Source organism: Melanotaenia boesemani, chromosome 17 (assembly GCF_017639745.1).
Source record: "Melanotaenia boesemani isolate fMelBoe1 chromosome 17, fMelBoe1.pri, whole genome shotgun sequence".
NCBI classification, from domain to species: domain Eukaryota; kingdom Metazoa; phylum Chordata; class Actinopteri; order Atheriniformes; family Melanotaeniidae; genus Melanotaenia; species Melanotaenia boesemani.
This window is the reverse complement of record NC_055698.1, coordinates 23,194,751-23,209,169: the sequence shown is the minus strand read 5'-3', so window position 1 is coordinate 23,209,169 and position 14,419 is coordinate 23,194,751. Positions and strand designations below refer to the sequence as shown.

At 37.6% G+C, this 14,419-nt stretch overlaps 2 protein-coding genes across 2 annotated transcripts; one reads left to right on the top strand and one right to left on the bottom strand.

Moving 5' to 3' along the window:
- Nucleotides 1-64: 64 nt before the first annotated feature.
- psmb4 (proteasome 20S subunit beta 4) lies at nucleotides 65-3,156 on the bottom strand. Its single transcript, XM_041967414.1, has 8 exons — nucleotides 2,999-3,156; nucleotides 1,705-1,831; nucleotides 1,541-1,620; nucleotides 1,315-1,461; nucleotides 903-984; nucleotides 643-759; nucleotides 365-453; nucleotides 65-202 (listed from the first exon to the last, which is right to left on the bottom strand). Exons 1-8 carry the CDS (start codon nucleotides 3,121-3,123, stop codon nucleotides 190-192), a joined length of 780 nt encoding a protein of 259 aa, XP_041823348.1. The 5' UTR covers nucleotides 3,124-3,156; the 3' UTR covers nucleotides 65-189.
- A 1,034-nt stretch (nucleotides 3,157-4,190) lies between these two features.
- Nucleotides 4,191-14,152, top strand: LOC121656197 (bcl-2/adenovirus E1B 19 kDa-interacting protein 2-like protein). The gene is made up of 14 exons (XM_042011273.1): nucleotides 4,191-4,414; nucleotides 5,140-5,196; nucleotides 7,622-7,755; nucleotides 8,060-8,119; nucleotides 8,195-8,272; nucleotides 8,403-8,468; nucleotides 8,576-8,659; nucleotides 9,051-9,212; nucleotides 9,324-9,569; nucleotides 9,653-9,755; nucleotides 10,060-10,191; nucleotides 12,216-12,302; nucleotides 12,399-12,497; nucleotides 13,408-14,152. The coding sequence occupies exons 2-14, from the start codon at nucleotides 5,156-5,158 to the stop codon at nucleotides 13,430-13,432; spliced, it is 1,317 nt and encodes a 438-aa protein (XP_041867207.1). The 5' UTR covers nucleotides 4,191-4,414; nucleotides 5,140-5,155; the 3' UTR covers nucleotides 13,433-14,152.
- The last annotated feature ends 267 nt before the right edge of the window (nucleotides 14,153-14,419 follow it).

The following is a 14,419-nucleotide window of genomic DNA, read 5'->3' as shown; positions in this document are numbered from 1 at the left end:
AAGACAACTACTTTTAATGAAATAATAAAATATACCACATAAATAAAACCAGAAAAACACAATCTTGTTTTCATTTAGCATTTATTTTCCATCATATAAAAGTGACCATAAGCAGATATAAACTAAAGCAAAACAGAAGTTGCAAGTGAACAGTTGCTTTTTGATGCATCAGGTAGTCAGCTGCTGTCTTCATTCAAAGCCGCTGTGTAGAGAAACAAGACAAGAAATGTGTTAACGCAGAGAAGTCACATCCAAACCATGTTTTACCTTTAGAAATTAGGATTTACTTTGAGACTTGTGATCTTTGCACTGATAATAGATTTTTGTCAAACTCCTTACAATCAACAAAAACCCTGATCCTTACCTGACCATGTGAGCAATGTCCCAGTTGGTTTCAGATGACAGAGGACCAATGATCTCCACGCCCTCTTCAGTTACTATGGCAATCTCATGCTAAACAAATGAACATATGTGTTAAAAACAAATTAATCAAATTACTTAAACTGCCATTTTAAATAAACCATTCAACAGAAACAACCTGTTGCACAACTTTTAACTACATAATTTTATTTTTTCTTAGTCTATAAAGAATGCCCATTTTCTTTGCAAAATAAGGTAAAAAGTAGTAAAACATGCACTCACCCTGTTATATGAACGAGCATCTCTGTAGTACAGCACTTTCAGGCAGCGCTCAATCAGGTCCCGGGCCTCCTGTTTGGTGATCTCCACCTTGTTCTCCACCACCTCTCTCATCAGAGGCTGACAACAAAAACACACAAAACAATTCATTCACTCACTCTGTAAAGCTGATATTGTGTTCAGATTTAGCAGACAGCAGCTTTAATTACACAGCACAAGGAAAAGCTTGAGTTTGTTGACCTTCCAACAAAGCTCATACTCACCTGAGCCAGGTATGCTCCAAAACCAGTAGCTACTGTGGGAGCCTCATATGCCACGCCCAGCTTGTCCACATAACCTAGGAAACTAAATGGCGAAAATTTCAGAGCGATGAGAAATATGAGCAGCTGCTGGTTTATTTAATCCTTTCACAGCTGTTGTGTGTTTTTTTTCCTCTACTGTGAGTAAACATTTGGCTGGATTATGTAATCATTGTACAAGTTAATGGTTTAATACTTAAATTATTTTCTGTAAATGTTTTTTCTCAAATTTAGATCACCAAAACCTAGTTGAATATTGGTTACTAAAATGTACCCTACAGGTTTTAGTATAATATACATGTATTATATCTTCATCCCATAACAAGTCACTATGCAAGGTGAAAAATGTATATAATTGATACTCAGAAAGTCTCACCTCTCTCCATTGTAGAAGCCTCCAAGGACTACAGTGTTCCAGAGAGGATTCATCTTACTGCGACGGTTGTACATCACTCTGGTCAGCCAGGAATGGACTGCCTTTGGACTATAGCTGTGTCCATCACCCAGAAGCTCCTCATCAATCCTGACAGATGAACCACAATGTTTATAGACACATATCCACAGCAGTGGGTTGTAATTCTGCACAGTGCACAGCAGCTTACACCATCTGTTCGATGACCTGCTTGAGATACTGATAGTCAGCATAGTCTCCTGAAGCCCCTAAGATGGTGTTGTTGTTCACCTGCAGAGGAAACACAGATTTTAGCAGGTTTTTGCTCATTTGCATGTCAACTGGTGTTTTTTCTTTGTCAACAGTAGTTGTTACCTTCATGAGACGTGAGATGTTCCTGAAACGAGCCAGAGATCCATATGAGCCCAACATGTCAGCAGCGATGATAACACCGCCTGTGAACTTCACACCAAGCACTGATGTCCCAGTTACCATTGGGTTACTGCAAAGAAACAGTTATTCTCATTATTAGTCAATGATAAAACGAAGTTAAAGATTGGCATGCATGAGTGTGTAATAGCCATAAACTTTGTATACAACTGGAACCCCAATGAATTTAGGAGACAATACTGCAAAACTACCTCTACATTTCATAATTTGTAATAATCATGATACTGGCTAAGTTAAGGTGGAAGGTCAAGGCCTCAGCTAGTTTTAATAACATTGTTTTCAAGTCATAGAAAATGGAGAAATGAAATGAAAATAAAGAAATACTTTTATTCTTCAATGAGACATTAAAACTTTTGGCACTAGGTTATTTCAAGTTGTTGCTCCCATTGTAATTATACCCAAAGAACCATAACTTAATGTATTTAGCTATTTTATTTTGTCCAATAAACAAACAAGTTATAGTCACACCATGACAAAAAAAGACAGATCGCAAATATTACATTTTTACAACTATTGAGATTGTTGCAATCCTTTTATTTTTACCACAAGAATAGTTTTCACTCATTGGCACATAAACTGCAGAATATGAACAGAAATGTTCACTTTTAAATGTTTGAAATAGCTGAATTTGAACTTGAAGTTGAATTTTCTCTCGGTGACGCTGGAAATCTAGAGTTCATTGTTCATTATTATAAATCGGCTTGTATGAAAACTGATTGGATGTCAATGGATTGGCTCGAATCGATGTCTTTAAAGTGTCCTGAGATGATTTAATTTAATATACCTGGTCTAAAATGAAATTAGATTTGTTTTAAGGCAATGTTAAATCTACCCGAGAAACATATTAAGCACAACAACCCACTGAATTATTACTAGGTTTAGTATATTTACCATAAGACGGTTACTTACCCCTTGGCTAACCTAGCTAACATTGCGTACAGTCAGTCAGCAAAACGCAACGAACAAATTTAACTCAGATTTTTTTCCCCTTTCGTATGAGGATTTATGATATTTACAGAAGTTCACTCAGTGACATCCTGTCTCTAGTGACCAGTAAAACAGAAAGCTTGATGTAAACCTGCAGCTAGCTTAGCATGACTTAGCAGCAGTTTCTCCATGATGATACAGCACTGAAGAGTAGCTAAAAAGTGAAACCGACAGCAGTGATCGGTTAAAATTAAAGCTAGCGGTTCAGGTTCTGACGGAGCGAATTACTCACAGTGTGTGCCTGACCGGTCCGCATGTCGTGTCCGGTCCACTGCTGTTAGCACCGGTTAAAGAGTAAAACTGTCCGGGCTTTGGTCCATTATCCCAGAAATTCAGCTTCAAGCCGCACGACTCCATGTTGAAAATGCAGGAAGTGACGACACAACGTGTTTATGTGAGGAGTAGAGTTTGTCGTCAGTGTAACATTATCGCCACCTACCGTTTGAGAGAGTTCTTTACTTCATAAAACAACCGCTGTTTGACTTGAATAAATGTGAATTCTGTTTATTACTTGAATTAGCCTACATGTATTGGAATAAGCGGGTATTTAAAAGAAAATAAATGGATGGATGAATTGTATGCCACGTCTAGCTACATAAAAATATCAGTATCATAGAATGTTTTTATGTAGACTAAACATCAATCAGGTCTGTATAAACAGAAAACGCATGGCTTAAGGCCATACTTTTGAAAAGTAGCCTATTTTTTTATATAGAGATTGACCTATTACACATAAACAAGTAAATGTAGTCAACCACATTACTATAAAACAAAATAACAAAAATGAACATAATGAAAAGGTTTGTCAACATATTTAATTAAAATAAACTGTTAACAGAGCAATAGGCATACGTATAACTTCAAACTGAGCATCCTTTACAGACATAGCTCGGATTTATAGTAGAGTATAAGCCCATAGCTGTCAGATTAGTATTTTGTGTTGTTGATTTTTCTTTCAACACTTAAAAAACAATGTAACATTTTAAAAACCTTATAAATAAAAAAAAAAATAAAATAAAATAAAAAGCTGCACTATCACCAAAACCAACGGCACCTCCATCCATCATATCAAGGACGGTGAACCCTCTCAACCCTTCAGACGCTGGGACATGGTAGCCCACTGTTCTCTAGTGTAACTACAGGCAGGTAAAACGCAGAGGTCAGTTTACCAATACCAACACATAAAAACACAGAAGTGTTGCTGTGGGTTTGTCATCATTTCTGTAAAACAATCAAAACCTTTGGCACAAACAAAACTGCAACACCAGTCATATCAGTGCAATCGACCCAGAGCACATATAGACTGAGCCACAGGTATCAACATGCGCGATGCCGCTCCCACCCCGGAACGCCTGGTTGTACAGTCACAGTTGCCATAACAACTGGGCGGTACCCTCATTTTTGCAACGCACCACACCTCTTTCGTCCTGTTGGTTGAAAGTACAGAGAGACAGACAGGTAAGCGGTGGGGGTGTCAGAGTCCGCTGATAAATTCATAAAAAATGACTGTGATGTCATCAGCTGAGTCGTCAGGTGTGCGGCAGGTTCCTCTGTGATTTCCTAGCTATTTGTCCTGAACCTGTCTCACCCTGTCACACCTGTCTCTCTCTTCACCTGGCAGTCGACGGGCTGACAGAGCAGAACTGCTGTAAGTCTGATCGGTTTTACCCTTCACTCTGAAATTATCTCTTCTGTTTTTTAGAAGGTTGTTCCTAATCGTTTTGAAGCTAGCTAAACTTTTCTCTGTCCTTGCCTGCAAATGTCAAGCTGTAGTTTATGAATAAAGATTTACTGCAGAATGACAACAACGAAATTTTGAAGACAGGGTTTGTTTTCCTGGTTTAGATCCAGTGAACTTCATGCACTGACAATTCACATGGTTTAGTGTTATGTCAGCAGGTTTAGTTTGTTTAAACTGTTTCTTATTCCATCATGTCGGGACTTAAGAAATACTCTGTCATTAGTCAAGTATTCCTTGACATCTAAAACACAGAGTACAGTCTTTTTATTCCAGAATTGATCTGTTCTTCAGTATTCTCTCGCACTTGAGTGTACTTCAACCTGGGAACTTATTAAAATTAGAAAATATTGCCTGATAATCCAAGTTAAAAGCAAATTATTGCAGACTTATTTGACATTTACAAGTGTCAAGTAGCCTACTTCTGGTGGTGACAGTTAATCTTGGTCTGATTTGCATGTTGTTTACTGTTTACTGAAAACAGATTTAAAGATGTGTGGTTGTTAGCAGCAGTTACCTTTAGTGTCGTTTGATGCAGTGACTGATTTTCAGCTTCTGTGTTCTCTGGAAGTTCTTATTAACCAACTATTTCTGTAGTAAACTAATTCAAATTGCAACACTGTTGGTTTGGTCAGAAGCAGCAAGAACAACATGGAATCTAGAGAGGAAGAACAAGCGGAAGAAACATCTGGGTAAGAATTCATCCTTAAGATTTTTTATTTATATTATCCTTTCTTTAATTAGGACATGAAGAATAATTGTCCCAATGTTCCTGCATGTTAATGTTGTAAATCACAAGACTGATCACAGTATGATATATAATTTCATTATAGCAATTCAATGTTTTCTGATGTAAAAGAAATCTGCCACAATATGATTTTAATTCAGCTCGATTCAGAAGTCAGCAACTCATTAATATCAAATCACAAAAAGCAATTAAAATATGAAAATTTGATTTCATTCCTGAGTTCATCAGCGTAGATTGATGTATTGTTACACTCCTGCTGTATACCATTGTTTCCATACCTCTATAGGAGAATAAAATGGGATAGCTTCTTTCTTCATAGCTTCAATTGAGCAGAAAAAGATCCAAGTAAAAGTTAATGATGGACCTAAATTCACCATTAATTTCATTGACATCTCAAGTACTTCAGTTTATTGTTACCATGGAAGTGAATGAATACATTAGCATCATCTGCATATCAGTGAATATTTTGTGTCATTGAAGTTATATGCAACCATAGGAAATCACTTTAGCAGAACAACTCAGACCCCAAACCCCCTCATCTTTAGTAGACAGCAATACTTAAAATCCAGCATTTCAAACAGCTTCTAAATCTTTCTATTTCAGATCAAATAGAGTGGGTATGAATCAGAGCATGTCTTCGGGGGACATTTTTAAATATTATACAGAGAAGGAAAGGCTGCTCTTTCTGAGCATTTGTGTGCATACAGCTGGACTGTCTGAACAATGGAAAACTTCTGAGCAAGAAATCAGAAGTCCAGGGAGGGAGAGAGGCTAGAAAGTCTGGTAAAACATTCTTCTACAGAACAAATTATATTGGAACTTCAGTAATTGTTTCTACCCTCAAGCAGGCTTCCTGAGGTTGGCCAATCAGAAGCAAATGGGTATAATAGGGAGGTAGATGGGGACTTAAAGAGACAGAAGCTAAAACAGCTTGTTTTAGACAGTGAGTAAATTGAGGGAGAAAACAGATTTGTGTTTCTGTTCTGTAAATCATTAAAAAAGCTATTCCAGTAACATCCCAGAATAAAAATAAATTTCAAGGTCAAGTTTGTTTATAAAGCACATTTACAACAACCCATTACCCAAAGTACAGTACAATGAAAAAATTAAACAATAAAACCGTAAAACGAGTAAAGACAAATAACATAAGAACAGAATTTTAAAAAGTAAAAAGTTCAAATAAGCTTGGCTGTACACAAAGAAGTGGGTCTGGAAGACCTCAGAGTCCCAACTGGAGCATGTTGGTATAGCAGCTCTGACAAGTGTGGCATAGACATACCATGAAAAGCTTTAGAAACAAGAGATAAAATCTTGTATTCTATAACTAACTGCAAGCCAATGAGGAGCAGCGAGCACAAGGGTGATGGGATCCCATCATCTCCTCCCAGTAAACTTACAATCAGCTGGGTTCTGAGTGAACTGCAAGAGTTGGAGAGATTACTGGTCAAAACCATATCAAAGGAAGATGTAAGTCCATTCAGGACATATAGAGCAAATGGATGACCTTCTCCCAATCTTTTCTCAACCCGTAGGGCTTGACCTTACCGAACAGCCTCAAACAAAAGATAAAAACACGTTTAACCACTAAGTTGATTTGCTGATCTCGTTAAACACACCAAGATTTTTAGCCTGAGGTTGACTGTATGAAGTCAGTAAGAACACCAAGAACACTAACACCATTTGGACCTGGAAATTAGTTCAATGGATCTTGTTCAAACAAAACGTTTTACTCCTAAACACAAGTAGAGATCTGATAACATAGAAACTATTTGTTAATTGATGAACAGCAGAGCCCTTCGCTGTAGGACTGATGCACCTTCATTGTGGATTAATGTCTGTATGTTCAGAGGTGGGAGTAGTTGTTGAAGATGGTCCACCTTTAAGCCAAATCGATTAGAGTTCATGAAAGGGGCAATACATACAGTAACTCTAAGCAACGACATTATCTGATACTTAAAGGATAAAAGTCATCACTGGTATATAGTCTCTGTTCAGCCAGTAAGAAGGACCATAAAGGAAAAGCTGCAGCATAACAAAGATGCCTTCTTTGTGATGATTTTATATGACTACTGTGTGAAAAGGGCTTCAGATAAAGTGCTTTTAACACATTTTCTGAGTCAAGACATTTAATAGCTTAGCTTATACAGACTAGCATAAAAAAGCCTGCCTCTGTGAAAAAAGTAAAAAGCTCACTTGCTCAGACAGACATCAGTTTTCTTTTTCTACTCTGTAAAATAAACTAGTTTTTACAGTTTTTACCCTCAAAGTGCTAAATGGGAGAAAACAAGTTACACCAAAAAGGAAATCAATGACATAATTCTTCATTTGAGTCCGCCATTTTGATAATGTGCATATGTTTCTGAGTGCAGGACATTTGCAGCAGATGAAACCGCTGAAAACTTTGAAACTACCAACATCATGACTGCTGATGCAACCACTACTAAAGCAACAGCTGCAAGTACTTCAACGACAACTCTGTCTACACCATGTGATGATCAAATAGGTATTAAACTGTTTAGCGGGACACAAGAAGTCAGTCAAAACACACATTATCACCATAATTCCACAATATTTGTAATTTACTGGGATATTCATCAGTATTTCATATTAAATTAACTAAGAAATTAAGCAATAAAGTTGTTGCAACATCAAATAAATATTCACTCTTGAGTTTTATTCGCTGTTTTTATTGCAATTTTTTTATTGACAACAAAATAAAAGTGTCTGACAGAAGAATCTGGTAGATTTTAACCAGATCAACAGACTTGAGCTTTAACCTGCAGCTTATTCTAAATTTTTCTCCACAGACGATGAGGTAGCACAAGAAGGCAGCGTTGCCATGGCAACAATAGATGCCAGCACAGTAGGTAAGAGAAAAACATATCTGTAGCAGACTCAGGTGAGTTTGAATAATTTATTAACATATATTTTTTGTATGTAAGGTGAAAAGGAGGAAGGAGAAGGATGTAGGGAGGGAAGATCTGCCACAAATGAAGATGATGAAGAAGAAGATGAGCAGGGTGGGGGAGAGTCATCCATTTAATTCTTCATTCAGAAAGTTATTTATAATTTTTACATCCAGCAGGTGTTTGAAATCCTTCTAATCTATCAACTTTCTCTCGGATTTTCTATTTTCTTCTTGTTCATCAGGAGCTGTTGAGTCTGAGGAGTCTGAGTGTGAAAAAAACCCATCAACCCCAAGCAGAGACAGGCCAGGTACAGTAGTTCCTCTGCTGTAATATAAAATCAAAAGTGCATGTATATCAACATTCATCATCATGTAATTGTTCATTACATTATGTGTCCTCACTTCCTGTCTGCAGCTCCTCCCAGCAGTCTGGCTTTGTCGGGGGCACGACCGATAAAGAAGAAAGTCCTGGTGGCTCCAGCTCTCAGTCTGTCATTAGGTAACACTGTAATGACTGTGTTTGCAATCATTTGCAATTGGGCACTGTGGCTAAACTGTGCCCAAGTCATCGAGATCTACTATCCAACTTTTAGATGAATAACATGTGGATGAGGGGATTTAGCCATTGGTTACAGGTGTTCTGAAGAAGGGATGCATCTTAAAGTTGCAGGATAGTAAATCTCGAGGACTGGACTTAGGCTCCCCTGCTGTAGAGTCTCATTCTTAGATCTTCATTGGCTCAACTGAGTGGATCACTACCAGGAGTGTGAGCTGAAACTCGCTGGTAGACAGATGCAGTGTTAACAACGACTGACTTTTGATGACTTGTCAGTCAAACACGCCACCATCTTGTCATGTGACACTTAATTATGAGGGTGTTTCTTCATCAGGTGGCAGTGGGTCAGTGGTTTCTGATGACTTCCCCTCGGCCTTCATATCCCCCTCACCTGAAAATGATGATGACCCTGCCCTTGACTTTGACTTGGACGCCATGGAGACACCTTCTGACAGCGAATCGTTGCACTTCCCAATCTATGACCTGGACCTGGAAGGTGAGAGGCCAAGCATATGTTTTGATGTAGATGCCACTATATGATTACTATAAGTCTGTGACAAGCTGTTTATCCTTGAAACAGCTAATGAATTGCTGCATTGTTTTCCAGATGACCTGCAGCGTCTTGGCGTTGCATCCCGTCGTACCAGAGCACATGGCTCCAGATCTAGGTCAAATTCTCGGACAGGTTCGCTTCAAGGGATAGATCAAAGTGGACTGGGAGCTCTGGTGAGAGATGACGTGGTGGACAGTGCAGGCACTAGGTGGCGCTGTTTCTCCACAGGCGACCCTCTGCAGGAGAACCGGGTTAACATGAGCGTCCTGCAGCCGTTTCTCAGGGTTTTGTCACACGGAGGTACGAGAAGCCCCCCGCGTGCTGGTTGAGTCATTTCACCATCATCTGTTACCTTTAACTTAACACTGGTTGTTACCACTCAGGTTACTATGAAGACAGTATGAATGACATCATCGTATTTTCCTCCTGTTACCTGCCAGAGAGCAGTCTGGAGAATTACCAGTATGTGATGGATAACTTGTTCAGGTACACATACATTCTTTTTGCTATCTTTGTGGGTGTTGTTATGTATTATGTATGTGTTCTTAGGTGTCTAATCTCTGTATTTGAATTATGATTACAATCATATGTTGTCATATATGATTATGATTGAATTATGATTACAAGCCTGAACATAATTCTAACACCAGTACAACACCAGTTACCTGCAGAAGAACTGATCTGATTAAGTTATCTATGTTGTTTGGAAGTAAGATTTTTAAACTGATCACCTAATTAATCAGTTCAGTAATGGTTTTGTTTGTGACTCTGACCTCTTTCTGTCTGTCAGGTTTATTGTTGGGACTCTGGAGCTGATGGTAGCAGAAAATTATGTGATAGTATATTTTTGTGCTGGAGGACAGAAGGACAAAGTACCAGGAATCAGCTGGCTCAAGGAATGTTACACTACCATTGACCGGAAGTAAGAAAAACACAGGACAGAAAAGATAAATACACTTATAGAAATGTGGAGTAATGTGGAGTTCTGATGTGAAAAGACTAAATATATGGAGCTGATTTAGTCTGATTTGGTCAGTTTACATTATGCAAAACATTACATTACATTATCGTTAAATAAGTTGTAAAGAACAAAAAATGTACACCTGGCATATCTTTTGCATTACATAGATCATTTTCTTTAAAAAAAAAAAAAAAAAAAAAAAAGATTTTTACAGATCGAGTCCCATGTTAAAACCAAGGAGCCCTCATTTAATATTACCTTAACAACTAAACTTTAGAGGTTCTCATAGATCTTCCTTTTAAGGATGCTCCACAGGTTCTGAATAGGGTTGAGGTCAGGGGATGATTGTGGCCAAACTATAAGCTTTTCTCCTTTTATACTCATAGCAATCAAAGATTCAACGCTACTTTTTGCTGCATGGGATGGTGCGGTATCTTTTCTGCAGACAGCATGGTTCTTTCTTTTATACCATGGCAGAAAATGGTCAGTTAGAAACGGCACATATTTTGCAGAGGTCATTTGATACCCTCAGGTATCCTAACAGGGCCTACCATCTCACTCCCCATTCTTCCAGCCAAAACACCCTTCAACCACCACTTTGGTGATGTTGCCACCTTGTTGGGACATGTTGGCTATTGATTAACCACCCAGAACTCCATCCATCTGGACCATCTAGTGTAAAAAAGCATACATCAGAGATTAGTCTTCATGTATTTCTGAGCCTATTACAAACATTTCTTTTTGTAAGCATTGGTTAAGTGTTGCCGAAATACAGTTTTGCATCCTCTGGAGTATCCTGCATGAAGGTTCTTGGGATTCCAAAGACACCAGCAGCTTCAAATATTTGCTGGCTGCTCATCAATGGATTTTTTTAACAGCTGCTCTCTTCATAAGATACATTTACCTGATGGAGACTTTCCTTGATTTTTTTTTTATCTGAACAAATGCCTTTGCTCTCTGAATAATACACACATTTTTTGACAGCACAATGAGCATGTTTACGTTGTTGTGAAAGGTCTTGAATGTTTTCATTACTTTCAGAAAGCATTGCACTATTTTACATTTTGATTTGCTTTTCCTCTATACTGCATTTAATCTGTGACTGGCTTTATAATAAAGAACAGCCTCCTTAATAGTTTTCCATTAATAAAGCTCACCGGAGAAACTGATAATCAAACCTGTCTGAGACTGTTATCAGTGATCTAAATAGACAGGAGAAACAACACAAGCAAAATCTTCCACAGAAAAACTAAAACCCAAATGTTTAATTAACTGAAATCCAACATGCAAAGAAACGGCCCTTAAAACACTGAGATCTGTTCAATTTTCTTTTAGTGAGCATTATATAAAATTAATTAGGAGATAGCTTGGTCTGATTCTTGCAGTTGCAGAGAAATATAATCATTTTAACAGCTTTGGTGATAATTTAGATCATTAAAAAACCTAAAAGTCAGAGGAACGACTGTTTGATGTTTAAACTTTTAAGGATTAAAAAAAATCCACCTTTCATTCTTCCTATCTATATTTTCACTGCCATGTCATCTCAGAGTCCAGTAGAGAGCATCATATCCTTACTCTAGGAAGCAGCTACGGATCCACTGGATAAAAGAAACTCAAAGATAATATGAACTAATGTCAGATTTTTTTAGTGTTACATTGACTTTGATAAAAATAAACTTGTTATTTTAGTCAGTCATACTGTTGCAGCATAATTTAACATCAGCTCAATTTCTCCATTTTGCTGCGAGGTTTGTTTTCCCTTTTGTCTTAGTTTTCTTTTTTTTATACATCTGCTTTTTTAGGTAATTGGTTCCTATGTATTTACCATTCTGTGTAATTGTCTTTATCTATACAAAGCTACTATATAAATAAAGTTTAATTGCTGGTTGAATGTGCAAACAAAATGCAGTTTGACGGTTGAAAAGTAAAAGAAATCTATCAAAATCACATGTGTTTTGTCTGTTTGTCTGTTCATCTGTTTGCAGGCTGAGGAAGAACCTGAAAGGTTTCTATGTGGTTCATCCCACCTGGTACATCAAAGCTCTCATCACCATAATCAAACCATTCATCAGGTGTGCTTCCTCCTCTTCATCACTCCTTCTGAATTACACTGACAAACAACAAAACAAGCTGACAGAATATTTTTGTCTCTTCTTCCTCCTCTTCAGCTCAAAGTTCAGCAGGAAGATGCAGTTCATCGACAGTCTTAAAGAACTTTCTAATTTTATCCCCACTGAGCATGTGCAGATTCCAGAAAGTGTCAGAGAGTGAGTGGCATTCATTTGTTTAAAAAAAATAAATAACACACACACACTCAAAACAGAAATGCAGGTGTGTGTGTGTTTTTTTTTTAAGTTTGTGATGGGCCGAGCAGTAAAGGACAGTCACAGATTTAAAGTAAAAAAAATGGGGTTTATGTTCACCCAAAAAAGTAATCCAAACAATTATTAAATCAATGAATAATCTAACCCGTAAAAGAGGTGAACATAACAGAACTCTACTTAAATAACTTGTGGCAAAAATGACTCAAACAAACAAATGAAACAAACTGACCTGACAACTGAGACACAAGGGTAAACTTAAAGTGGCTGATCAGCCCAAACAAAAGACACAAAGGGGTAACACACAAAAACCTAACTAAGCTAACAAAGGAAAACCCAATTTCCCCCCTCTTGATGCTGTTGTGTGATCTGGTCCAATTAGTTGGCTCCACCCCATGGCCACCTTCTGGTTCACCTGCCAAGGGACTGGAGCCACTGAAACAACTCAAAAGAAAATAAATTAAAACACCACAATATAACCCAAAATGCGCGCCAGTTCTAGAATATATGTGATGTTACTTATTAAAATAAACTAATGTCCAACAGAATCATATAGTGCTCTGTAAACTAGATCCAACATGAAAACTATATATAAAGTGTGTGTGTGCAGTACTGTCCACTGCAGGTTACCACTCATGTGTGGCTGTAAATGCAGCCATCACAAAGTTTGAAACACACATTTGTTTGGACATTTCTTAATTATTATTGGATCAATAAGCCAAGGCAACACATTTATCATCTTTACCTCAGCTATAAAGTGGCTGTAATATGTCAGAAAGCTCTACAAATGAAGGCAAAATATTATCCAGCTCAGAAATGCCTCAGTGCTGTGATGATGTCTCTGGTTTTCCTGCAGGTACGACCAGAGCTTGTCCAGATGAAGCTCAGGTGATGCTGGTGATTGGGAATATTCCTTCCTGTCGTATTTATGCATACAGCTATCTGCAACCCCACCCAGCAGGAAGAACATCGGGGTCTTCAAAGCCTCTTTATCAGTGTTCCAGGACAAACTCTGACAGTATCTGTCAGCAGATCAATGCCCACAGACGCTGGTGAAGAAGAAGAGTTTAGGAGCGTTTCAGCCTTCTTTAAGGGTCATCTTAAACAGTGTTGATGTGACTTAGGTTGAAGTATAAAATAGATGAACAACAAAGTGCCAATTTAAAGGGAAAAATGCAGTATAATGTAATCAGCAAAGATCACAACCTCCCTGATTTTAAACAAGTTTTTTCTTACAATTATTCTCAAACAAAAATGTTTCTCATGTTTGTTTGTTTTTTTTTTTACTTATTTTCAACTTTCATTAAATTTGGGTTCCTTTGCATTTCAGTCCCCAAAGACCAAAATTTATCATCTCCATAATAGTGAAACTGGGATGATTCATTTTTTCTTTTTATATTTTTAAGAAGCAGAACGCCTCAAACTGTTAAACAGATTTAACTGAAGTTGTACATTTATATTCAAGGTTGCTGCAACCTGGTGAAGGTTTTAAATACTTATTCTATTCTGCATTTTTTCAGATTCATGACCACAAGTTGAATTATCAGCTCTGCCGGTGCTAGGTTATTCTTGTCACTGAATAAAATCATAATGGCAACGTGTTTTGAGACTGTTCTGAAAAGTGTCATAGTGAAATTTCTGTTACTTTGTTTGTCTAATTCTTTCTTTGAGGTTGGTTCTTTTAAAAACAAAACAGTGGAATTAAAGCTGTAATACTATAAATAAATAAATAGCAAGTTTAGAGAGGTTTTGAGGCTCCTCCAGTGCCAGGCACTGCCATGTTCACTCAGAAGTTATTTTGGCTGCCTGTAATAGAAAGTATTATCACAGCTGGATGTGTTGACACAGACTGGGGGTCAGATCAAATG

Bases quoted from the DNA above. Each gene is read 5' to 3' on its own strand.
- LOC121656197 (XM_042011273.1), top strand. From the start codon at position 5,156: ATGGAATCTAGAGAGGAAGAACAAGCGGAAGAAACATCTGG. The intron at 9,756-10,059 runs GTACACATACAT...TCTGTCTGTCAG, and splicing joins GTGATGGATAACTTGTTCAG to GTTTATTGTTGGGACTCTGG. The intron at 12,498-13,407 runs GTGAGTGGCATT...GTTTTCCTGCAG, and splicing joins ATTCCAGAAAGTGTCAGAGA to GTACGACCAGAGCTTGTCCA.
- psmb4 (XM_041967414.1), bottom strand. From the start codon at position 3,123: ATGGAGTCGTGCGGCTTGAAGCTGAATTTCTGGGATAATGGACCAAAG. The intron at 1,621-1,704 runs GTAACAACTACT...TTTCCTCTGCAG, and splicing joins ACATCTCACGTCTCATGAAG to GTGAACAACAACACCATCTT. The intron at 454-642 runs GTGAGTGCATGT...TCATTTGTTTAG, and splicing joins ATGCTCGTTCATATAACAGG to CATGAGATTGCCATAGTAAC.